Raw genomic sequence first — 26104 nt, 5'->3', positions numbered from 1 at the left:
CATTGGTACTGGAATTGAACCCAGGGCAACTTTACCACTGAGCTACATCCCCAGTCCCTTTTTTATCTTTGAGACAGTTATTGAGACTGGCCTCAAACTTGAGCTCCTCCTGCTTCATCCTCAGGAGTTGCTGGGATTATAGGTGTGTGCCACAGCACCCCATTCCTTCTTGGTTGTTTCAGTCCTGCACCATCAGCTCCACTATGACAGGCTAAGGAAAAGGCAGGCACATGTCCTATTTAGGTGTGGGATTGACTGTCCACTGAGGAGTGGAGATGAAGGGATGCCAGACAGGATCATCTCCACCCCAGAACTTGGGTCCAATCTTCCAGGAGTGGTCATCTATGTTTGGTACAAAAAACCCTCAGACACTATTTAAGTGGAGGTCCCTTTGAAAAAGGGTTTGACCCACTGACCCATGTTCATCCTTCTTGTTCACAATCACACCAAGATATTCTGTCAAAAGACTTGATAAGATAAAAGTTCATAAAGATTATTATAATCCTCAGGCTAAAAAACTCATTTACAAAGTAGGAAATAAAAGGAATGTGGGGAGCTTTATATGGTAAATAATTAAGGACCATGTTTAGGTGCCTACCAGCAGCTGGGGATAAGTTAAATGACAATGATGAGCTGCAAAAGCAACTCATTGTGATAGAGTTCAAGTGTGCACATTTCAGTTTTCACACAGCAAGGCTCCAGAGTGGCTGGTTCAAAAGAATGTGTTGGGGGTGGGGCTGAGGTTGTGGCTCAGCGGTAGAGTGCTCACCTCACATGTGTGGGACCCTGGGTTCAATCCTCAGCACCACATAAAAATAAATAAGTGATATTGTGTCCAACTACAACTAAAAAATAAATATTAAAAAAAGAAAATGTGTCAGTCAAATTGGGAAGAGGAAGAAGAGTCACAGAAGCAAAACTGGTGATACTCATCCCGGCACTATTCATGAGAGCTCTCCAATGGGATTTGTATATTTCCGTTGAGACAAATAGAATAAACACTTTTCACTTAGTGTTATTAGTTTAATACTTCCTCAGCTTCTCTTGTTCTAGGATCCTGCATGAAGTATCATTCTGTCTCGCAGATAGCTCTAGCTATACGATATGAAAACACTGATATATTGAAGGCAGCAAGTCAGTTCCTGGAACTGTGATTCACATGGTAAATAAAAAATGTGCATGCTAGCCAGGCGTGGTGGTACACACCTGTAATCCCAATGGCGTGGGAGGCTGAGGCAGGAGGATTGAAAGTTCAAAGCCAGTCTCAGCAACTTGGTGAAGCCCTAAGCAATTTAAAAATGGGCTGGGGATTGGGCTCAGTGATTAAGCCTCGTGAGTTCAATGCATGCATGAAAACACACACACACACACACACACACACACACAAATGCTGATTACATTTTAACTTCCCAAATAACTATAGGGAGAAAAATCTGCTAATTATTTCCTTTCTGAGTCTCTTTTTGGAGTCAATTTATCAACTGCATTCTGGCACTTTACCTCAGGCTATTGGGTTTTAGTCAGCATGACCAAGAGCACATTTCTAATCCTGGAAGGTGAATGGTCAGATACAACTGCTGCTATGATTTGAATGTGGCCCCCCAAGGTTTATACATTGGAAACTTAATGCCCAATGCAACAGTGTGTGAGGTGAGACTTTTAAGTGGCAGCAGAGCCCTCATGAATAGATTAATGTCATTATCATGGAGTGAGCTTACTTGTTATAAAGAAGCTCAGCCTTGTCTTGGGTTCGTTCTCTCTCTCTCTCTCTCTCTCTCTCTCTCTCTCTCTTCCTTTCCTTCTCTCCCTCTCTCAAGCACATATGCACTGTTACCCTTCCACCCTTTGCCATGGGATAATGCAGCAAGAAAGCCCTTGCCAGATGATAGCCCCTTGCCTTGGACCTTCCCAGCTCCAGGACTATAGGAAATAACTTTGTTTTCTGCTAGGCACAGTACCATATATCTGCAATCCCAGCAACTGGGGTGGCTGAGGCAGGAGGACTGCAAGTTCCAGGCCAACCTCAGCAACTTAGCGAGACTCTATCCCCCCAAAAAAGGAAAAGCTGGGGATGTGGCTCAGAGGTAAAGTAACCCTGAGTTCAACCCCCAGTACCCTCCCTCCAAAACAAAATAAGGAAGAAATAACAAATAACTTTGCTCTGTTGTTCTGTTCTTTATAAATAAACCAGTCTCGAGTATTCTGTCAGCAGCACAAAGTGAACTAAGACTACTGCCTTCCCCCAAGACACAGCGTATATGCCACTTCTATATGGCTGCATGTTCTCTCCAGGTTGTTTTACTTGAATCCACTCCGGCCATTGTGATTACTCATTTGTTTTCTAAGAGCTTGTGCAGAGTTTAATAATCTCATAGAAAATTTTGGGAAAAGCATCTAGACATTTGCTGGTTTGAAATTCTAGAATTGATCGGTTTTGCCTTTCTTAATATTTACCTATCTGTAATTGTCTGGCACCTGTCTTATATATATAATTTCTCCAAAAAGACTCAGGGACCTGCCCCTACTTTCCTCTCCCCACCATATCATAATGTTCAACTCAAATAGAAAAGAAAGGAAAAGAAAATGAAAAGTGGCAGTGGTCAAATTCTCATAGACTACTATCAATGAACCCATCCACTCATCAGTCCTCAGTCATTTTCAGGTTTCTGGGTAGAGTGTGCTACACACAGAATTTAAAAGAAATAGAACACAGTGTTCTTAAACCTCAAGATGGGTGTGGGGTGAGAAGAGTGATAGATAACATCAACAGGAAACAACTAGCAAAATGAAACAACTGCATTATAATCTCACATTTACAACCTGCATGCCAAATGCTGAGAGAACTTCCATTCACTTGATCAACAAAATTTTACAACACAAATAGTAAATAATACGAAGCGGGGGAAGCAGTAGTTGGTGTGAACTGGAGTTACCCTAGACATTTTTCACTGGGACAACAAGAGGTTCTATTCCTTCCAATATTTCTGACACCAAATGTATGATGTTCTCTGTACAGTTTCTTCAGTTCTCTAGACACCAACCAGGTATCAAAAAATTCAATTAAATTCTGACACCATCTACCTGAGTTTGCATCAGATCACACAAGTTAAAGGGGCCCAAAGTCCCATAAGACTGCCCCCACATCAGATGCTAGTTTCAAGTCCCAGGCTACCTGTTATTCTGGATAAAGGCTATAAATATAAAACTTCCACAAGTTGGATAAATTGATAATAACAGCTCAAAGAACTCAGGAAAACATTTTATTTGTTTTCCAGTTTATCATAAAGGACACATTTCAGGAACTGCAAAATGGAAGAGATGCACACTTGGTGTATATGCACAAATTGCTGTAGATGCAATTAAGGCATGGAAGACTTTACAAGGACATGGAGGTTTACAAGGTCAATTATCTAAGGTAATACAAGGAGCTAATGAACCTTATGCTGAATTTGTAGATAGGCTTACTCAAACAGCTACCAGAGTTTTTGGAAATACAGAACAAGCAATGCCATTACTAAAACATCTGGCTTATGAGCAAGCGAATCGTTTGTGCAGAGATATCATTAGACCATGGAAACATGAAGATTTAAACACATATATTAAATTATGTAGAGACATTAATGAACAAGAGCAAGTCGTGGCAGCTGCAGTAAAACAGGCTTTAGATGCCAGAGACATTAATGAACAAGGGCAAATTGTGGCAGCTGCAGTAAAACAGGCTTTAGATGCCAGGCCAAGAACATGCTACAGTTGTGAACAAACAGGACATTTTAAAAGGAATTGTCCCATTGGAGGAGGGTTTAACAAAACTAGGTATCAAAGGAGTAGAATACCAGGTATTTGCCCACGATGCCGTAGAGGGAGACATTGGGCTAATGAATGCCGTTCTCAAACCTGCTGTTCTCCCTGTGGAAACACACATACAGACCCCCGACTCCAGACAATTACTGGGTCAGGACCTTTCCATTGTCCTGTTAGAATATCCTTCCAAAGTACCTTGGGCTTATGTGTTAGAGTCTGTAAACAAGTCTGGATGGTGCCTGGCAAAATGCCAGAGGGAGTGGTTTGAGAAGTAACAAAAACAAGCCATTAAGTGTGGAGATTCCTGATTGGTTGACTGATGTATCTAGTTTATGCTAATTAGATAAGCTGTGTGGAATGTATAAATACTGCTCCTGTCCTGCAATAAACGGCTCCTACTCCTGCTGCATCAACGTACACAAGTTGTTCGTCACCCCCCCCCCGGTTATTTTGCTGCAGCAGCCGGACTGCGGCACTTATGCACATTTTTTGGACACATATGCCTTTCCACAGCACTAAGTCCTGATGAATCCAAATTTAAAAAGTTTAGAGTAAAAAGGGTTATTTTAAGTTTATCTTTGGGGAATATATACCCCTTCCCAATTCCATCTTTTTGCTTTAATAAGTACATTTTAATAGTTTGATGAGCTCTTTCAACTATGCCTTGTCCCTGTGGATTGTATGGGATTCCTGTTATATGAGTAATGCCAAATGATGAGCAAAATTGTTTAAAAGAGGTAGAAGTATAACCAGGGGCATTATCTGTTTTTAACTGTTTTGGAATGCCCACAGTGGCAAAATTTTGTAAGCAATGAGCTATAACATCTTTAGTTTTTTCTCCGGCATGAAGGGAGCCCATCAAAAATCCAGAAGAAGTATCAACTGTAACATGCAAATATTTTAATTTTCCAAATTCTGGCAAGTGTGTGACGTCCATCTGTCAAATATGGTTAGGTATCAATCCTCTAGGATTGACTCTAAGATTAACTTGTGGTAAAAAGGTCACACAATTTTGACATTGTTTTATTATTTGTCTAGCTTGTTCCTTAGTTATTTTAAAACGCTTTTGTAAAGTATTAGCATTGACATGGAACCTTTTATGAAAATTTATAGCTTCTTCTAGTGTAGAGAAAATATGTATGTAATGTGTAGTTTTATCTGCTAAATCATTGCCCAAACTAAGGGCTCCAGGCAATCCTGTATGTGCCCTGATATGTCCTATAAAGAATGGATCTTTTCTGTCCCAGATTAGACTTTGAATAGTGGAAAGCAAAGAGAAAACAGTAGAGGAAGGGGAAATCCTACCAGCATCTTCAAGGGATACTATAGCATTAACTATATACTGACTATCGGAAAATAAATTAAATACAGAATCTTTAAACATCACAAAAGCTTGTAATACTGCATTAAGCTCTACCTTTTGAGCTGATTGTTTGGGTACTAAAAATGTAAAAGTTTGATCAGGTGTAACTATTGCTGCTGTACCATTATTTGACCCATCAGTGAATATATTTGGAGCATTCATGATAGGTGTTTTTCTTGTCATTTTTGGAAAAATTACAGGATGCGATGACCAAAAAGACAATAAAGGATTAGATGGTAAGTGGTTATCAAATGAAACATTAGATTTGCACATGATTATTGCCCAAGTATTTAACTCATTAGCTAACTCATCAATTTGATCCATAGTATATGGAGTAATAATTTTATTGGGAGAAATTCCAAACACTCCCTTTGCTGCTTTTATTCCTTTGAGTATTAATTGTCCTACAGCCTCAGGATACCTAGTAAGAATAGTGTTAGGAGAATAAGATAAATGTATCCATAATAATGGACCTTCTTGCCAAAATACTCCTGTAGGAATATTTTTTGTTGGTAGTACAATAAATAATAAAGGCAAACTTATATCAATTCTATCCAAATGCATATTTTCCATATATCTTTCAATGATTTTTAATGCCTTTCTTGCTTCAGACCTTAACATTCGGGGTGAATTTGGATCTGATGGACCTTTTAGAATATCAAATAAAGGTCCCAACTCTCCTGTTGGTATACCTAAATAAGGCCTTATTTATGACTCCTAATAACTTTTGAAAGTCGTTAAGTGATTTGAGTTGATCTACTCGTATTTGAATTTTTGGTGGACGGACCATGGTTGAGGATAATAGAACTCCTAAATAATTAATTGGAAAATTTAATTGTACTTTATCTATTGCTATCTCTAGATTATAATTTTTTAATAAGTTTGTAAGTGTGGCATAACATTCTAGCAATGTGTTTTTAGCTTTGTGTGCTAATAATACATCATCCATATAGTGAAATATTTGTAGTTCAGGATTTTGATTTCGAAGTGGCTGGATTACTTTGTTAACATAAATTTGACACATAGTTGGGCTGTTAGCCATCCCTTGAGGGAGTACTTTCCATTCATATCTCTGATCAGGACCTTCATGATTCAGTGCAGGGATAGTAAATGCAAAAAGTGGACTATCCTCAGGATGAATTGGAATTGAAAAAAAACAATCTTTAATATCTATAACTAAAACATACCAGGTTTTTGGCAAAGCAGACAACTGAGGAATCCCTGACTGAGCAGGTCCCATAATAACCATCTCATTATTAATGGCTCTTAAATCTTGCAATAATCTCCATTTACCAGATTTCTTTTTGATGACAAAAATGGGAGTATTATGGGGAGATACAGAAGGTTGTATATGTCCTTCCGCTAACTGTTGTTTGACCAGGTCATGGGCTGCTTGTATCTTTTCTTTAGTCAGGGGCCACTGAGGCACACTTCCATGCTGTGTCTGGGAACACAATCCTCCCAGCACCTCAATGCGTTCACCAGCCCAGAAATTCTCTGAACCCCAGTGTTTAGGTCAGAAGATTTCATTGCATAGGTATAGTGGATTAAATTATTGGCCATTGGTGACTGAATGCATCTCAAGTCCCTCTCTCCTCCCCAGAGATCAGAAAGTAGAGCTGAAAATCACCCTATGAATCACATGGTTGTTTCCTCTGGCTACAAACCACCATCCTGATGCTATCTCAAGGCTGACCAACAGTCACACATTCAGGTGTGGTTGAAAGGGCTCATTATTGATAATAAAAGACATTCCTATCACTAAAGACAACAAATATTTATTATGTCATGGGCATGAATAATTTTCAAATTGAGGTCCTCATATCCCTAGAGCATAAATGCTTTCCAAAAGGGCTCAAGTTTTAGGGTGACCAATTGTCCTAGTTTTATCTGGAACTATTTTAGTTTTAGCACTAAAAGTCCCAAGTCCCAGGTAACCTTCCAGGTCCCAAGCCCAGGCCTCCAATTCCATATTCTTTCCTTCTTAAAACTAATGTGACTGAAATTTTGCCCAGCTTGCTTTCCCTATCACCCACCCTCTCATAAGTGCCCCTCTCCCATTTTACACAAGCCATGCCATTCCTAATTCTACTATGAGAAATTGCCCTGGATGAGAAAGCTTCAGGGAATACATGCAAAGAGACCATTAGAAATACCCACATCAGCAAAGCCTCCTTTTCAGGCACCATGATCACTGCCTCACTTACATACATATTCCCGTTGAGGGCAAACCTTGGCATTGGAAACCAGGTAGTGTGGTCTTCTCCAGGATAGTCTGAATTCAGATTTACTACAAAGTGGAGAAGAAGTAGTATTAAGAATTTTTATTTAAGTCAGGCATGGTGGTATACACCTGTATTCTCAGCAGTTTGGGAGGCTGAGGCAGGAGGATCACAAGTTCAAAGCCAGCCTCAATAACCTAGCAAGGCACCAAGCAATTCAGTGAGACCCTAAAAAAGGGCTGGGGATATGGTTCAGTGCTTAAGTATCCTTGGGTTCGATCCCCAGTACCAAAAAAAAAAAAAAAAGAGAATTTTTATTAATGACATTAACCCTTCAATCTTTCAGCAATTTTCACAGATAACATGGTTCTATATCTAGAAAACCACAAGGAATCTATTTTAAAAATCATTCAAACTAATAAGATCAGCAATACAAAATCAATATACAAAAATAAATTATATTTCTACATGCTATCAATAAACAATCCAAAACATGAAATTAAGAAAATGATTTCACTTATAATAATGTAAAAAGAAAATAATAGCTGGACATGGTGGTGCACGCCTGTAATCCCAGCAGCTCGGGAGACTGAGACAGGATTCAAAGCCAGCCTGAGCAACGGCAAGGTGCTAATTAGCAACTCAGTGAGACCCTATCTCTAATTAAATACAAAATAGGCTGGGGATGTGGCTCAGTGGCCGAGTGCCCTGAGTTCAATCCCTGGTACCTACCCACCCCCCCAAAAATGAAAGACAATAATAACAACAATAATAGCATACTTATGGGCTGGGGATGTGGCTCAAGTGGTAGCGCGTACACCTAGCGTGCGTGAGGCAGTGGGTTCGATTCTCAGCACCACATAAATGTAAAATAAAGATACTGTGTCCACCTAAAACTAAAGAAATAAACATTTAAAAAATAATAATAATATCATACTTAGAAAAAGTTTAACAAAAGTTCAAGATCTGTACACTGAAAACTATAAAACATCAAAAGAAATTAAAGATGTAAAAAAATGGAAAGACATCTCATATTCACAAATTAGAATATTTAACATTGTTCTTATAGCAATAGTCCCCAAAGAAATATATAGATTCATTGTATAGCTACCAAGATCCTAGCTGGTTTTTGTTAGTTTTTTGTTTCGTGTGTGTGTGTGGAAATTGACGTGTTGATTCTTCAATTATTATGGAAATGCAAGGGATCCATAATAGATAAAACAATCTTTAAAAAGAAGAGCAAAGTTAGAAGACTCACATTTCCCAATTTCAAAACCTACCACAAAGCCACAGGAATTAAGACAGTGAAATACTGGCTTAAAGACAGACACAAAGATCGATAGAGCAAGGTTCTGTGACACATGCTTGTAATCCTAGCTATTCTGGAGGTTGAAGCAGAAGGCTCACATTCCAGGCCAGATTGGGCAATTCAGCAAGACCCTGTCTCAAAATGAAAATTTAAAAAGGGCCAAGTAACTTAGTGGTAGAGTGCTTGCCTTACATGTTTGAGATCTTGGGTTCAGTGTCCAGTACCACAAATATGATCAGTGAAATTTAATTGAGAGTCCAGAAATAAACCCCTAGATTTAAGCAGAATAATAGCCCCACCACTACCACCCAAAAAGTTCCAAGTTTTTATCCCTAGAACCTGTGAATATATTCGGTTATGTGGGAAGGAAAAATTAAGGTTGCTAATAAACTGACTTATAAGAGCTTATCCTTCTGCTATGCCAGTGGCCCCAGCAACTCGGGAGGTTGAGGCAAGAGTGTCTCAAGTTTGAGGCCAGCCTCAGCATCTTAGCAAGACCCTTTCTCAAAATAAAAATAAAAAGAGCTGGTGATAGCTCAGTGGTAAAGCACCCCTGGATTCAATTCCCAGTACCACACACACATACACACAAAATTATCCCTCATAATCTGGCTTTGCCCATTGTAATTACAAGTGTCCTTAAACGTTGAAGAGAGAGGCAGAAGAGTTTGAGTTAGAGGGAGATGTGACTATAAAAGAACAAACATAGAGATATGGTGCTGGCTTTGAAGATGTGAGAGGGGAATCACAAATCAAGGAATGTGGGTGTCTTAGTTCACTTTCTATGGCAATAACAAAATACCTGAATCTGGATACCTCATAGAGATAAGAGGAATATTGAGCTCCCAGCTTTGGAGACTGTAGGTCCAAGATTGGGTGATCCCATCCGTTTAGTGTCTGGTAAGGGGCTCATGGAAGATAAAATCATAATGGTAAAAACACATGCAGAAGAAAATACATGGTAATACAGGAAGCCTACAGAAATTCAGGGGTCAAGCTTAGTCTTTTTACTACAACCTACTCTGGTAAGAACTCACTCACTCCACAAGACCAGTATGAATCCCTTTCCCCCATGACCTAATTGCCTTTTTAAGAGGTCCCACCTCTTAAAAGTTTTACCACCTCAATATTGCCAAACTGGGAACCAAGCTTCCAGCACATGAACCTTTGGAGGAAATCCTTTTACGTATTTATTTAAACCATCACAATGGGCAAACTCTAGAAGCCATAGCAGACAAGGAAATGGATTCTCCCTTAGAGCTGCCAGAATGGAATGCAGACCCGCCATTGCAATTTTAGCCCAATGAGACCCATGTTAGACTTCTAATCTACAGAACTGTAAAATGATGAATTTGTTATTTAAGTCACTGAATATCAAGTAAATTGGTACAGGTACACCAAGAAACTAATTTAATAGTCAACTGATATTTGACAAGTATGCCAAGACATTCAATGGGGAGAGAATAATATTTTCAACAAATTGTGTTTGAACAACTGAATATCCACTTGCAAAAGAATGAAGTTGGACCCCTACCTTTCACTATATAAAGCAATTAATACAAATGGGTCATAGACTGTTAAAGAAAAAATTATTCAATGATACTGTTAAAACACAGAAAGGAAGACTTTAATCAGGACCACTGTTACAGGTATAGACACCATTGTAATGAGGACTTGCAGTGGAGAAAGTATTTGGGACTCAACTTCCAATACAGCAAGTGGTGATTTATAGTCAAAGCACAGTGTGGGGTAAGCAGAGGGAAAATTACTAAGAGGAAACATCAGGAATAGGGAATTCTGGCTAAACCATCCTCACAGGATTCTTGATGAAGACAGGCAAGGATGACTAGACATCACCTGGAGTATGATGGAAGGTGAGGAGATATTCAAGTAACCAAATAGTCAGGATGATCAGATATCAAGGAGAGGGGAGAGTCTAGCTAAACTTATTTAGCAAGGTTCTTTGCTAAAGTTGGATTTTATAAGGAAGTGAACAGATGAGACTAGAAGATTCAGAAGCCTGACTAAAATTTGGCCAATCAAAGAATCTTTGTCAAGACCTAAATGTGAGAGCTAAAATTATAAAAAGCTTAGAAAAAAACAAAGCAAATCACTTAACCTTGGGTTAAGTGATGGTTTCTTAGATAAGACCCCAATGGCAGAACAAAAAACAAAATAGATAAATTAGAGTTCAGCAAATTTAAAAACTTTTGTGAGTGGCTGGGTGATTCAGTGGTAGAGTGCTTGCCTAGCATATTTAATTTCTGGGTTTAATTTCAGGTACCACAAAATATAAAAATAATAAACAAAAATTTTTTAAAAATGTTCATCAAATGAGAAAGTAAAAAGATAACCCATTAAGAAAGTAAAAAGGACTCACAGAATTAGAAAAAATAATTGTAAATTGTATATCCGATAAGGGACCTGTATACAGAATATAGAAGAACCTTATAATTCAACAATAGGACAAAAAAAAAAACCCTAAAAATAAGCAAAAGATTTGAATATAAATAGCCCAGAAGCACATGAAAAGATAAGATTAGTCATTAGGAAAATGCAAATCAAAACCATAATATGATACCACTTCACACCCACTTGGATTGCTAAAATCAAAAGGACAGGCAATAATGTATGTTGATATTAGATCATTCATACTTTGCTGGTGGGATCAAAAAATATCACAGTCATTTTGGAAGATGGTTAGGTACCTTTCCTCATAATGTTAAATACAGCTTCACCATCTGACTCAGTCATTTTGTTTCTAGTTATAGACTCAAAAAAACAAAAATACCTGTCCACACAAAATTTTTACAAGAGTATTTATAGTAGTATTATTTGTGATTGCTAGAGTAGAAACAACAAATATATACAAACAATGTATGATCTATCCATACAAAGAAATATTATTTGACAATAAAAGAAATAAAGTAATTACACATAATACAACATAAACAAACCTTTCAAACATGCTAAATGAAAGAAGCCAGACAGAAAAGTTTGCTTATATAAAATGTCTTGAATATACAAATCCATAGGAACAGAAAGTAGATTTGGGGCTTTCAGGAGCTGAGGACAGTAAGAAATAGTGAGTGACTATTAATGAATATGGGATTTCTTTGGGGGTGGGGAATAAAGATGTTCTAAAATTAGATTGTGACAATGGTTGTAAAATCCTGAGACTATGCTAGAATACACTGAATTGCATGAGTTAAATGGATGGATACTATGTGAATGACATCTAAATAAAGGTGTAAATTAAATATTTTAAAATGATTTTTTAGTTACATGTGTACACAAAATCTTCAAATGAGAAAGTTACATGTGTACACAATATCTTCAAATGTTTGTTTTTATGTAGTGCTGAAGATTGAACCCAGTGCCTCACATGTGCGAAGCAAATGCTCTATCACTGAGCCACAACCCCAGCCCTGAAATGGTTTTTAAAACATAGAATAAGTAGATCCTAGAGGGGGAAAGATATGGAGTATGAGCCACTCCTCAGAAAGCAAAGGAAAATAGCAAGTAGAAGGGAGGGCTCCTCCCAGATAGTCTCTAGGTGGGGAGAACAATTAATCAGATAGTTTCTAGGTGGGGAGAACAATTAACAGAGGAAGTGGCGAAAGGGGTAAAGTATATGGGCAGGGAGGGGTTGCGGGGGTGGAGTGTAAAGGGGAAACTGAGTACACCAAAATATTTTGCCTGCTTAACACTTTTTGTCAGGGGCCAGCCTTTGCATGATCTCTGAGAGAGAAGAGCCCAGAGTTTTGAGGAGAGGATTCTATGATGTCAGCATCTGACCTTTGTGACATAGGCATTTGATACCAGGCAGAACTATCCCTAGGGAATGGGGCCTCTAGCTCCCATTGGGGGCGGCAACGCCGCCCCTTAGACAAAGTCCCAGTCTCCCAGAGGCTTTTACCAGCTGGCCCCAGTGCTGCTGCTGCTGGGCGTGGTAAGCCATCTCAGCCAGGGCCAGGCTGAGCTAAAGGACATCAGCATTAGGGGCGACCAGCGGTCAGGAGAACCAGATTGTCAGGAAACCAGGATGCTTACAGAATCTCTGAGTCAGGATTAGGAGGACAAAACCCTGTAACCAGAAGACCTCTGCCTGGCTGAAGGAGGACTGAGGGCAACATTCAGACAGAATTCTGGGTGAGTTTAAGGTGATAGATGCTGGAGGCAGAGGAAGGTGTATTGCCCTTTCACCATTTGATAACTCCTCTCTCTCCCAGGTCCCCTCTTTGCTGAAGTGTCTTGTGAAACAGCCCAGAGGAATCCTCATTGGTAAGAACTCAAGAGAACCAGAATACCCTCCACTCAGTTCCCATCCCCAAAGTCGTCTCCTTCTCCAACTCCCACCCCTCTCTCTCTCTCCTCCCTCATCTTTTCCTCCCAATTTCTTACCTCCCTGGGAGTATTTTGTCAGTTCTTCCAACTCTAAAGGTGACAAAGACTTAGGGTCTTGGTAAGTCCAGCCTGAAGCTTGGCCCCGCAACTTTCTTTCACCAGATGCAGAGCCAGAAATGGACCAATACCCCATATCATGGGCTCTGTCTCCTTCTCTGCAGATCCTATGAGCTGTGTCTTCCTCTGCTCCATCCAGAGAGTCACCGCTGCCCCTCAGTTCCCAAAAGGCAGCTCTGATTTCTCATTGCCATACATCCCTCGTCAATGGCTGACTGCAAAGAAGTGAGAAGCCAAGCTTAAACCTAGGCTCCCCGCTGAGCACCTCGAGACCCGGTGCCAGAGAGCTCAGTGTCTCCTCCTGCTGCCAATGCCCACAGCAACATCAGGCTGGAGCCACACTGCACACAGAAGGCTTCCTTGATTCTCAGCCACAACTAGCCTCAGAGACCCTTGTCCTGATTCTGCTAGGTCTCTGTCCTTGGTCTCGTGGCCCCAGTCCCTGTTGGATTCAAGGCAATGTTGCCTCAAAATAAGGACCAGGTGCTGCTACAGAACGCAGTGCCCCCTGGGCGCCCCCCGCAGGGCCTTTCTCAACTTGTGGACTCCTCTACCCGAAACCTACAGCCTCTCTCTCCCTACCCACCTTTCTCCTCTTCCACACAGTCCTATTTCCCTTTCTCCCCTTCTCCACTGTCCCCTAGTCCTGGCCTCCATTCCTACTCTTCTGAGTCAAATTCTGACTTTGCTCCACACCCCTACTCCTCTCCCCTCCCAAGTTCCCCCACTTTCTTTCACCAGAGCTACGGCACTATTGCCTTTCCACAGTCCTCCTCCCCCTCCAACCAACAGCTCTACCCATCTCCTCCTCTGACCCGCTCCTCCTCTCCTTCCCAGCCACACAACTCTCCCCGCTCCGGTTATCAGACTCCTTCCTGCCAGCAAGACCTACCTAGCTCCACGCTCACTTCCCCCAGCCTACCTTCTCCAGGGGTCCACTCTAACAAGCAGACATGGCACTGGCCTCAGTACAGGGAAACCAAGTCCCCTGGGGTGGTGGGAGGATGCGTGGCAAGCGAGAAGGACCCTGCAGAGTTCAGGGACCCAGGGGCCCTGGCCCAGGCCCTGGTGGTCCACCTGGGGCACCGCCGCATCGCCCACGACCTTCGGCTTCTGCTTCTGCAGCACCTGTGGCTAGGCAAAACAGGCCAGGCCCCAGTTGTGGAGTATCCCGTATGCCTGGTGTGCCTGCGACTCCGCGGTCCCTCTTGCCCCAAAACCAGGTACAGGACTGGACCCCGGCTGCTTGCATTCCCCCAGCTACTGCCCTGTGCACAGGGCCAGGAATCTGGGCCACTCCGCATAGGCATCGGCTTTGGCCTCCGCCTGCCTCAGGGCCAGGCCAGGGCCTTGCATCTGTTGCCAGAAAAAAGGCGGGAAGAAGTAGGGCTTCAGGGCAAGGCCACTCAGGCTCCTCCGCATCAAGCACCAGTAGCCCAGACCCCAGCAGCTCAGCGGCTCAGAGCCCCAGCGGCTCAGAATCAGGCAAATTCAGTCCCAGGCACACCCTCGCAGGCCGGGAGCCACAGGTCTGCAGGCCTCCCATCTCCAAGATCCACCCAGTGTTCCGGGCCTCCACCTCAGGCACCAAAACAGGCCACTGCTTCCCTGAAGCCCAAGCTGCCTCCTGCCCCAAAGAGGCCTTCCTCTCCAGAGCCTGTTCTCCAAAAGTCACAATCCTAGTTCCAGAACTGCGGAGGCTCCCTGGAGCACCCCCTCAAACCCCCACCCTCCCCACCAGGCCCCAGATCTCGGGGAGCCCCCGAGACACCCTGAAGGGCTGGTTGACTGGAGGTCAGGTCTGTTCTCCTGCCCTGAACCCTGGAAACCCCTTATGGAGTTTGCTGTCTCCTGGCTGAAGAGGACCCAAGGCACCTAAAGCCCCATTCAGCCTTCAGTGTATCCAATAAAGCCTGACCCTGAGAAACTTATATTTGTGTCCTGAGCTCAAAGAAAGGGGTGCCAGTTCCCTACAAGGCCAGGGTAGGAAGCAGGGATGTCAAAAGAAATAGAAGGGCCAAGGACAACGGGTGTCCTATCCCAGGTGGGGAAGGGACCCAAAAGTCCCTAGGTCCTGAGATGCACAAGGGCTAGGTCAGGCCCTTCACACTTTTAATTCAACTCTGAGCTCAAAGAATGGGTGGCTGCAGCTACAGGGGTGCCAGTTCCCTACAAGACTAGGGTAGGAAGCAGGGATGTCAAAAGAAATAGAAGGGCCAAGGACAACGGGTGTCCTATCCCAGGTGGGGAAGGGACCCAAAAGTCCCTAGGTCCTGAGATGCACAAGGGTTCGGTCAGGCCCTTCACACTTTTAATTCAACTCTGTGGAACCAGACACTGGTATCCTCACAGATGAAGTCACCAAGCCCATTCCACTTGGGGCTCTGAGATGAGGATGCAACTGCCCATTTCTCTTGGCCGGGAAGGGCATTCCTAAAGTTCATTCGCAGGGGAGCACAGGGATCCTGACATAGATGAAAAAACGAAGGCACTCTCAGAAGGGTGGGGTGTCAGGCAAGGAAGACACCTTCCAGGGAACCAAGCTGTCCCCAAGTTTGTTAGGGTACACCTTCACTGCAGAAGTGCAAATGAGAAGCCCAGAGAAAGGGAATCGAAGACTCTGCCAACCATAGGACAAGGTAAGGATGGAGAACAGTTTCCACACATTAGGAGGTAAGTGAATCTGGGATTTGAAGCCAGGTTCGTTTCAAGTCCATGTCGCCTCAAATAAGAGGCAAGAGCCGCAAGCGGTCTCCAGCCAGTGCGCTTGGACTAATCACGTCCTCCCTGGTGTAATAGATAAAAGCTGCATGTATGAGTCGGTGGATCACTCCTCAGGTAAAGAGTCGTAATTCTAGGATTTGTTTATTAAAGGCTTATTGACCCTCGGTAGCCTCTTCCAGGCCCGCCTCCGCTGCTTCCCGCGCCCAGCACAAAGATGGCGGGTCTGTGGTCACCGCAAGCGGTGAACCCGATCCGTGTCGGAATTCCGCTGCTGTAGTTCAGCGGCCCGCTAGTGCTGACGCGTACCGACGTTGTGCGCCTGCGCAGAGAAAGCCGCGGGTAGGGCGCCTGCGCAGTGCGCGCCTTCGAGCTAGAGTCAGACCCAAGTGGAGATAGCTGGTGGTGGGTGGTTAGAGTTGTCGCAACCCGGCGGGTGTGAAAGGGATCGGGAGTCCTCCCGCCAGCGACCGATCTAAGTTCAGCAGCGGCCGGGGAAGTAGCCGAAGTCCGGACGCGGCATGTCCTCGGTGCCTCGGGGCTGACAGTGAAATCGCGGCGGGCGGGATGGGCCGGCGCCGGGCTCCAGAGCTTTACCGGGCCCCGTTCCCGTTGTACGCGCTTCAGGTCGACCCCAGCGCGGGCCTGCTCATCGCTGCGGGCGGAGGAGGCGCTGCCAAGACCGGCATAAAGAATGGAGTGGTGAGAGCGCCAGGCCAGTAGGACCGGGTCACACCGCGGGCTGGGGACAATTCCGGGGCCGCAGGGGTGGCCCGCACCCCAGCTTCGGGTCCTGCCCATTTACGGTGGGAAAACCCGGCATACCGGGAACCCCCGTGCGAATTTCAACCGAGAATTTTACTCAGCAGGCGGTTGAGAGACTCGGAAGGAGGAGTAAAAGCTGCACACCCGCCGGTTAGGCAGGAATGCCTAAGCTACACCTTGCGAACAGCTCCAGGGGTGTTATCCGGGCTTTTTCTTGTTGATCTGCCCTGTAGCAGACTCCAGCGCTGCTGTTGGCCCTTAGGCTACCTAGGTTCCCTCTGTGTGTGTGTGTGTGTGTGTGTGTGGTGTTAGGGATTGAACCCAAGGTCTTGTGCCTGCGAGGCAAGCACCCTACCAACTGAGCTATATCCCCAGCCCCGGTTCCTTCACTGTTTGGAGTTCCACCCTGTTTGTCTGTAAACTGAAGATAATTATCCCAGCCTGCTTGCTATATAAATTTGGAAGGCCCCCCCCCCCCCCAAAAAAAGATAAACAGCTCGAAAAAACCCTGTGAACTAGAAAGTGCAGTGATCAAAAAGGGTAAGAACTAAGAGAAGTTTGCCTTGCATGTGCTCCGGGCACCCCTGAAATTTGCCCATCCTTGTTCCCTCTCTCATAGCACTTTCTGCAGCTAGAAAAAATTAATGGGCGCCTAAGCGCTTCCCTGCTGCACTCCCATGACACGGAGACACGGGCTACCATGAACTTGGCACTGGCGGGTGATATCCTTGCAGCAGGGCAGGATGCCCACTGTCAGCTCCTGCGTTTCCGGGTCCATAAGCAGAAAGACAACAAGGCAGAGAAGGCAGGTGAGGAGCTTTGGAAAAAGGGTTAAATGAATAAGATCACTTTCATCTTTGTCTTTAAAGAAGTGAAACTGCAAATAAGGTCATGTTAGCAGCTAGAAGCTGTAGAAATCCTTGCCATATAGAGAGCGACCAATTCTATTTAATACAGAGGGCTGGATCCTGGCAAGCTGTTTGTGTTGCAGGTTCCAAGGAGCAAGGGCTTCGACAAAGGAAGGGGGCAACTCCAGCAGAAAAGAAATCAGGAGCTGAGACCCATCCTGAGGGGGGAGAGCTCAAGGTTGAGAATTTGCAGGCAGTGCAGACAGACTTCGGCTCTGATCCACTGCAGAAAGTTGTGTGTTTCAACCATGATAACACCTTGCTTGCCACTGGAGGAACAGATGGCTTCGTTCGTGTCTGGAAGGTGTGACTTTGGGGGTTTAGGGAAGATGAATGGTAGTTGCAACAAGACCAAAATTGTAAAAATCTGAATGAGTTCTGGGAAACTTGTGAGTGGCCATTGAAGAAGAGGGGTGAGGATCATAGTGCTCTTGCTATCTGGCCTAATCAGGTTGGTGGCTTGGCTGCAGGTACCCAGCCTGGAGAAAGTTCTGGAGTTCAAAGCCCATGAAGGGGATATTGAAGACCTGGCTTTGGGGCCTGATGGCAAGGTGAGGTGGAGTGTGGGAAGGGGATGCAGAAAGGAGTAAGGAGGTGCTTATACTGTTTGCACAGGAAGTAGATCCCTAACTAGCCATCTCTGGAATCTTTATTCCTAACTAGTTGGTAACTGTGGGCTGGGACCTTAAGGCCTCTGTGTGGCAGAAGGATCAGCTACTGATGCAGCTGCACTGGCAAGAAAATGGACCTACCTTTTCTAACACGCCTTACCGCTACCAGGCCTGCAGGTATGAAGACCCTGACGGTGGCTAAAAGAGGCATAGCCTAGCTATGGTGGGGGAGAGGGAAGACTGGAGGACAGGATGAGAGGAGGAGGAAGTGTGGCCTTGCCAGGTTTTAACATCCAGCATGATTAGGGACAGGAGTGCACAAACCTCTGAAGAAGAAGACCCAGGAGCTGAATAGTCCCTTGCTTGGCTTCTAGGTTTGGGCAGGTTCCAGACCAGCCTTCTGGGCTGCGGCTCTTCACAGTGCAGATCCCCCACAAGCGGCTGCGCCAGCCCCCACCTTGCTACCTCACAGCCTGGGATGGTTCTTCCTTCTTGCCTCTTCGTACCAAGCCCTGTGGCAATGAAGTCATCTCCTGCCTCAGTGTCAGGTATGAGACAATGGTGGCTTGGCTGGGCAGAGGGGTCCTGGGGGAGTTTGGGAACAGTCCTGCCTGAGTTCCTGAAGATAATGAGCCTTTTGTTGTTTGTTACAGTGAATCGGGCACCTTCCTAGGCCTGGGTACGGTCACTGGCTCTGTAGCTATCTACATAGCTTTCTCTCTTCAGGTAATGGGTGGACATTGGCATAGCCCTGTGGGAAGACTGTTGGCTACTCTACCCTGAGTGCCAGAAGGGATCTGGCCCATCCATAGGGGAAGCCTGGTGGGGGTGGGCAGAATGTCTCCCAGAGGGAACGCTTCTAACTGGGCTTTCCCTCACTATTTTTCTTCCTATCTTCAGCGCCTCTATTACATGAGGGAGGCCCATGGCATTGTGGTTACAGATGTGGCCTTCCTACCTGAGAAGGGTCGTGGTCCAGAACTTCTCGGGTCCCATGAAACTGCCCTGTTCTCTGTGGCTGTGGACAGTCGTTGCCAGTTGCACCTGTTGCCCTCAAGGCGTGAGTCATTGGGGGTTTGGGTTCCTGTCCCACCTTTAGCTGTAGCAGAAACTCACCCATAGAGAATAGCTGCTTGTTTGCTTTGTTTATAGCCATCCATCTGCCTCCTCCTTAACAGGTTGAAGGTTTTCGTCTTCAGTCTCTGAAGCCCCTTTGCTCATTTCTCTCACCTCTACCCACAGGGAGTGTTCCTGTGTGGCTGCTGCTCCTGTTATGTGTCGGACTTATTGTTGTGACCATCCTGCTGCTCCAGAGTGCCTTTCCAGGTTTCCTTTAGCCTCTTTAGCCCCTGGGAATCAGGGGCCTGGACACTGCCACCTTCAAGAGCAGAATAGAGGCCTGGACTCCTATTACTCCATTTGGATCCATAGTTGAAGCTGCCTCTGATGAGACTGATGGGCCCTGCTTGCCCTTCTCTGTTAAAGCTTGGTTGTGGCCCTGTGTGATTCTGGGTCCTGGGAGCCCTGGATTCATCACCTGTGGGTCCACCCAAGACACTAATGTCTAAAGCCTGGATCATAAATACTACCTGCCTCCTTCCCTCTGTCTACCAGAGGCTCCAGTGTTGAGCTTGTCCTCCTCCAGGAACATGTGAAGATGCTGAAGACCCTGGAGGTACTGCCGTCCTTCTTAAAGAAACAATCTGTTTCTCCTCCCCTCACAGCCTTCAAATGATAACCCTGGTCTTTGTTGAGACAAGGACTGGCCTGGCACCTACTGTTAAGGCAGGAAAGGGCAAAAAGAGGACTCAGGTAGCAACCTCTGAGTTCAGGTGGGTAGTGCTAAGCCAACCAGGCTAAACAAGCAGTAAGTTCCTGGATGGTCTACCCCGGCCTTGAAGAAAGGGAAAAATGAACCTCAGCCCAGTAGGCAAGAAGAGTTGATATTTAATAAACAAGGGAAGATTGAACTGAGATCCCAAATGTACTCTTGTCAGCTCTTTATGTCCCCAGAAGGTGGGAGTGCCTTTAGGTCAGTCAGCTCTGCTGGATGCTGGAAGATGGCACTGGCATACTGATGCAAGAGGCGGTTCATGTAGCAGTGCTGCCAAGGCAGCAGCCCTTCCATGAAACCGATGTGGCCACCCCGAGCTGTGATGAGCAGTGCAACCTGGGGAGAGCGCTGGGCAGCCTGTAGGGGTAAGGCTGGGAGGGAGTCAGAAAAGAGGTTAGGGACCTGGTATTTAATGAGAACCCAGTTTTTCCACCTGTACCTCATGGTCCACTTTCTCTGAGGTTAAGGTTTCATGATTCAAGCTACTCACCATGGACTGGGGAGAAGGGGTCATCTGCTGCATTGAGGCAGAGCACAGGGATCTGGATGGCATTGACCTTGGTTCTTGGGCTTGATGCTTGGTAATAGTCATCACAGTCTTTATACCCAAAGGCTATAGATGTGTAGCGCTCATCAAGCTGGCGGATTGTGCGGGCCTATGTGGTAGGGGCAGGAGGGGCTAAGATAACAGAAGAGGAAGACAGTGGTAGAGTAATATTGGGGCTGAGGATGGTTGAAAGATTATACCTGTAGCACAAAGTCTACATCCACCACGTTTTCAATTGTCCTTCTATTTCTGGAAAAGAGTATAATCAGGGTTTATCTTGACTCCTGCTTATGGCCCAAAGCCTTTAGCCTGTTGTACTATCTCATACATGAGAAAGCCTAGGTAAGAACTGACCAAGTATTGGGAAAGCCTGGCACATCTGCTGTCCTGCCCTCTCTTCTGCTCCCTCCTATTTGCAAAGACCCTCCCTACCTGTTCACAAACTGGCAGAGCCCAGCAGTGAGGGGCCCATTGAAGAGCAGTGAGTTGAGGGGGGTCTCCAAGGAGTGAGAGGTCTCAAAGGAATCCCAGCATGCAGATAGAGTCAGTCCTGCCACCAATCCCGCAGCCTTCCCAGTTCGTGCCAGGTAGTTCAGCACCAGTATCCTGCAGGATTGGACAAGGGGCCATGAAAGAAGGTTTGCACGAGTGAGTTGGGATGGAGAAAGAAAGGACATGGAGGTGGAAAGAAGGGAAGACTGGGCCTTTGACTTAAACCCAGGCAACCATTACCCTCCAAAAGAGATGCCCACAGCCAGCAATGGAGCTTGGGGGTAGCGGCGCTTTATGAGGTTCACAACTGTCTCTAGATCTTCAGTATTGCTGGCACAATATGCCCTGTGGGTCTAAGGGCAAATGGGATTATTGGACAGGGAGGGAGGAGACTAGAAGGCAGCAAAATGGAAGGGCTTAGGAGGTGGTGGGGAAAGGGAGGAAGGGTAGGTAGGCAGGATGGTAGGGCCCCAGGGCCAAGTGTCTCAAAAGGGAGCAGATACATAGCCATCATGGGGAAGGAGGGTACTCACCAGCAGTTCTTCCCCACGGCAGCCCCGGTTATTAAATACGACAGCTCTGGGGGCATAAATAGGTACATCAACCAGACCTTCCCCTTTTGATCCCCTCCCCTTTTGATAGTCTTCAAAGAGACCCCTGTTAAGACTCCCTTCCTAAAGCTCTCCATCAGGATTGGACTGACTTCTCCCTATTACAACTTCTCAGGCTCCCCAACTCCTGAACTGTGCCCATCCTTACCTGTAGCCGTCCCTTAAAGCTTGGCTTGCCAGGTGTAAAATGTATGTCTCTTGGCTACTGCCACTGATGCCAGGAAGCAGCAACACAATGGGCTGGGTGGCAGGATCAGAGTAGTGACTGCTGGTGGGCTGCTCTGCCCAGTCTAGCATGAACTGGCCTCCATCTGGAGTTTGGAGGACTTCACTGTGGTTTGGAAGAGATGGGCACACAAAGATACTACTAGGGATTTGATGTACTTCAAAAGTTCATCCCCTGCCTCACCTACATGTCCAAGAGTTTCCCACTAGCATCATTTGAAGGTATGCTTATGTAAAAAATAAGACTGACCAGAATGGGGCATGAGATTGAATATTACCTCGTGGTGTGCAATCAGAGAGCCCTTCCATTTACTCAATCTCACTGTGCCCTCAACACACTGAGGTAAATGGAGCAAAGATTACCTTCCTTTAAAAGAGGTAGATAGGTTTCCCCTAGGGACTCGCAGCTTCATGTCCACCCCATTCTGTCCCTTCTTACCTCTGGTAAGGGACTAGGGGCTGAGACTGTAGGAGGACTCGAAAGATGGTTTGTAGCCGTCCCTCAAAACACCACAGTGTGGGGTAGAAAATTTCCATAGTGATTGGACAGTGTTGCTCCAGGAAGGCCAGAAACTGGGGTCCAGCCACCAGGCGAGGCCTCTGTAATTACATAGCATAATCTTCCTTGATTTTTGCCCCATAATCTTCCTTGATTTTTGCCCCAAGCTTGTGAGGCACCCAGTACCAGGAGGTGAGTAACCCTTCTCCCCAGAGATCAGCCTAGCGGACCCTGCTTTGTCAAGTGACATATCTACCACATCTTAGTCACAAATGGCCATGAACAGTCAGCCAGAATTCCACAGAACCCCAGTCCTGGAGTGTCACCTCTCCCAAATTGACCCTAAACTGAGAGCTGCTGCAGCTGAGTGCTGACTGCCCCGCTCAGCCTATCCCTGCTCCCAACCCACTTGGGAGACAGCAGGTAATATAAAGCTGATCCCCTGTAGGAAGAGCTGGGGTTGTGAGTAGGGGCTGAAAAAATGTAGCACCATTGGCAGTCTTTTCCTTGCTGTCTTCTTCCTGAGGTGCCCTCTGGCCATAGGCCCCTCTGGATTTTAGTACCTCATCTGCATATTCCTGTTGTTCCTAATGTCTCTGCTCACGTTGAAGGGCTTCTTTCTACAGGGCACCTACTATTAGACCTTTCTTTACAGAAAGAACAGTCTTCATGTAAACAAATATTTTTATTCATGCCAGCCAGGACAAAGAGCACAGCAATGGGATAACAGGGGCAGATGAGATTAGTCAGTACTGACCTAACTTTCGCTTTCCCTGCTTGGTTCAGAATAGGCCTCAAGTGAATGAAGGCCCAGCCACATAGAAAGCTTAAGAAGGAGTATGTGGAACAGGCAAAAGGCCTCAGCCTCAGTAACAGAAATTGCATTTCAGAGGAACTTGCTCGGATTCCTCTCTTTTCTTAAAATCCACATGCTCAAAAGGGACTGGGCAAATGATAAGATAAACCAGAGAGGTCAAGTTAATAGTGTGACTTTTGGGAGATATGACTTGGACCCTGCTCCTTAAACCCTGGAATAAAAGTAATGACTCACAGGGTGCTAGATGCACTAGTTTAAGCCAACCTTATGAGATAAGATATAAGTGAAGAAGTTATGATTCTCAAAGGTCATCTGGTTTACCCAGTCACATAGCAAACAAGAGGCAAGGCAGAATTAATAATTATGGTATCACAGTAATACTTGTAGGTAAAATCTGGAGTGCTCATTATGTTCTAGGCATTGTGCTAATAAGCACTTTACATGATTTTATTTTATGATTGTCATAATGGTTCTTTAAGCTCTATGATCCCTCTCTGTGAAGAGTCTGAAAGTCAAATAACTTGTCAGAAGTCAAACTTGGGGCACTTGACCACTGAGCCACATCCCCAGCCCTGTTTTGTATTTTTATTTAGAGACAGGGTCTCACTGAGTTGCTTAGTGCCTCAATTTTGCTGAGGCTGTCTTTGAACTCTCGGTTCTCCTGCCTCAGCCTCCTGAGCTGCTGGGATTACAGGCATGCTCCTGGATCAAACAACAGCTTTGTGTCAGAGCTGAAGATTCAAATCCAAGATGTTCTGACTCTAGAACTGAGCCATTTAGTCACTGTACTATATTACCTCCTAATTGCCAAGATTTTGAGTTGCTATCAACTTATTAAATCCTCACACAGCTCAGTAGTAGAGAACAAGACCAACAAATTATTTTCCAGGCTTGACTTATGTGAGTTAGCCTCTTGATCTCTAGCAAAATGTTTATTGACTCAATCCTAGTAACATGCCATTGGCTGCTGTGGATAAATCAGTACTAATCCATTACCATGCTGGACAGCCTAAATTCCATGTCCTCGGGCTCTCCAGAATGGTACTTTCCTTGCATCAGTATCTGGAAATCAAGAAAGGGTTTGGAGTATAGAATAAGGACTCTGCTGTGTGGCTGGATGCAAGCAAAGAAAAATGTTTTATTCAGGACAGGTCTGATCTGACCATCTTTCCAAATCTGCTGTGTAAGGTGAGGCTTAACAGTATTGTGAGACTATGGGATTTTAAACTTTTTATTAAGGAAGGCTTATTATTATTATCCATGGTGAGGATCAAGTCCAGGGCCTCAAGCATGCTAAGAACACACACTCTACCACTGATCTACACATCCAGCCCAAACTTATAAGATAGTGTCTTGATATGTTGCTCAGGCTGGTCTGAACTCTTGAGCTAAAGCAATCCTCCTGCCTCAGTCCTAGCCCCAACAGCTGTGACAACAGGTGCAAGAGCCACAGGGCCCAGCTCCTATAGGCCTTTTATTTACATTTGTGTGTGTGGGAGGGTGGGGGGTATTATTGGGGATTGAACCCAAATGAGGCACAAGACCTTTCCCACTGAGCCACATCCCCGATCCTTTTTATTTTTTAATTTGAGTCAGGGTCTCACTAAATTTCTTAGGGCCTCACTAATTTGCTGAGACTGGCCTGGAATTTGTGATTCTCCTGCCTCAGCCTCCTAAGCCACTGGGATTACAGGTGAGCACCACCACACCAGGCTCCTATAGGCCTCTTTTAAGGACTTGAATCAATAGGTTTCTTGTTGAGACTCAGCTAGCTGAAACAGATTTTTAATGAAGATCAAAAGATTTTTCTGTACTTATAAAATTTCAGTAAGAAAATCCCCAAATTGATCAAAATCAGCCTCTTGATACTTTTTCATCACACTATATGTGGAGAACTTAATACAGGGCTGAATGTACATAGACAGTTAAGGTTATCCATCAGGTCTGACAGCCCTCAAAGGAAGGGAGCCTTTATTGGGCTGATGGAGGTGGTCCTGGGATTGCCTACAAACCACAGGCCTGTTTCCATCATTCAGTGCTGCTAATGAGAAAACTGCCAGACCACCTAAAAAGGAAATCGGAGTATGCACGTCTCTTTTGACACTTCAGGATGTCTTTCACCCTGCCTTTCCCCAAATGCCTGTCCACATGGTGCCCAGCCGGATCAGCTGGCATGGGAGAATGCAGAGAATCTAGGGAGGCAAAGAACTGACTCTCCATTAAGTGATAAAAGCAAATTTCACCTGAGGCACGAGACCTAACCATTAAACTTTTCACAAAAGGCTCGAATTCCGGTTGGAAGTGGCTCCCTACACCCGAGTACCCCAAACCCACCGTTCAGAGCGCTGGGCTCGCACCCACCTGGAGCACACACGCCCAATAGTAGCCCAAGTAGAGGGCAACGCCAAGAGCCAAAAACAGAGAGAATGTTTCTGTCCATGTGCTGTTCTGGGAGCTCAGGGAGGAACTCAGCATCTTGGGTAGGGAGCTCCCAACTCCCAAGCTCCCGACCGGCTCCAGATCCTGAACCTTGACTCTTCCGCTCGCAGTTCGGCGTCTGCCCCGCCCCTTTCACACCATTGGTCGGTCTTCAAAGACCCGCCTCCCGCCTGTGCTGGGAATGGAGCGACGAGAGGCGGTGCCAGGGCGCTGAGTGAGCTGCGTAGCTGCCCTCACTGAGGCAGCACCAATGACTTGCCAATGGCCTCCGGCCCCCTCTTCCTTACCTCCCAAGTCCCCTTCGCGGTTACAAGCGTGCAGCTCAAGGACAAGCAGCCTCTCCCACGGCTGCCATCTTGCGAGCCATCTCTGGCTCCTTCCTCAAACTTCCCCTGCAACAGCAAAATCAAACATCCTGGTCAGAACTCTCCAATTACTCAATCACACTCTGGGCACAGCCATCCTTGTGGGATACT

At 45.3% G+C, this 26104-nt stretch overlaps 3 protein-coding genes across 6 annotated transcripts in view; 2 read left to right on the top strand and 1 right to left on the bottom strand.

Annotated features, from left to right (window-relative positions):
• The window catches only part of Prr30 (proline rich 30), a 30440-nt gene extending 15350 nt beyond the window's left edge, over positions 1–15090 (top strand). The window contains exons 1-3 of one of the 2 annotated variants that reach the window (XM_027933431.2): positions 12417–12847; positions 12928–12979; positions 13264–15090. In XM_027933431.2, coding sequence (XP_027789232.2) covers positions 13619–14842 — 1224 coding nt within the window. In that variant the 5' untranslated portion in view covers positions 12417–12847; positions 12928–12979; positions 13264–13618 and the 3' untranslated portion in view covers positions 14843–15090. Of the gene's footprint in view, positions 1–12416; positions 12848–12927; positions 12980–13263 lie in introns of those variants that run through there. The other variant, XM_027933432.3, reaches the window with a different exon arrangement.
• A 1139-nt stretch (positions 15091–16229) lies between these two features.
• On the top strand, positions 16230–20140 carry Preb (prolactin regulatory element binding). Of its 2 annotated transcripts, XM_027933401.3 has the most exons (9): positions 16235–16582; positions 17265–17454; positions 17637–17857; positions 18024–18104; positions 18217–18341; positions 18539–18712; positions 18818–18890; positions 19065–19224; positions 19407–20140. In XM_027933401.3, the coding sequence occupies exons 1-9, from the start codon at positions 16448–16450 to the stop codon at positions 19499–19501; spliced, it is 1254 nt and encodes a 417-aa protein (XP_027789202.1). In that variant the 5' UTR covers positions 16235–16447; the 3' UTR covers positions 19502–20140. The 2 variants fall into 2 exon arrangements, with proteins under 2 accessions (XP_027789203.1, XP_027789202.1); XM_027933402.2 differs by lacking the exon at positions 19065–19224 and having other exon boundaries at positions 16230–16582.
• On the bottom strand, positions 20092–25750 carry Abhd1 (abhydrolase domain containing 1). 2 transcript variants are annotated; one of them, XM_027933398.2, is made up of 9 exons: positions 25551–25750; positions 22313–22473; positions 21797–21979; positions 21571–21616; positions 21278–21390; positions 20978–21151; positions 20746–20794; positions 20489–20654; positions 20092–20369 (listed from the first exon to the last, which is right to left on the bottom strand). In XM_027933398.2, the coding sequence occupies exons 1-9, from the start codon at positions 25662–25664 to the stop codon at positions 20158–20160; spliced, it is 1218 nt and encodes a 405-aa protein (XP_027789199.2). In that variant the 5' UTR covers positions 25665–25750; the 3' UTR covers positions 20092–20157. The 2 variants fall into 2 exon arrangements, with proteins under 2 accessions (XP_027789199.2, XP_071457541.1); XM_071601440.1 differs by lacking the exon at positions 21797–21979.
• Positions 25751–26104: the final 354 nt, after the last annotated feature.

This window comes from Marmota flaviventris, chromosome 14, assembly GCF_047511675.1.
Source record: "Marmota flaviventris isolate mMarFla1 chromosome 14, mMarFla1.hap1, whole genome shotgun sequence".
Lineage (NCBI taxonomy): Eukaryota > Metazoa > Chordata > Mammalia > Rodentia > Sciuridae > Marmota > Marmota flaviventris.
This window is presented reverse-complemented; position numbering and strand designations above follow the sequence as displayed.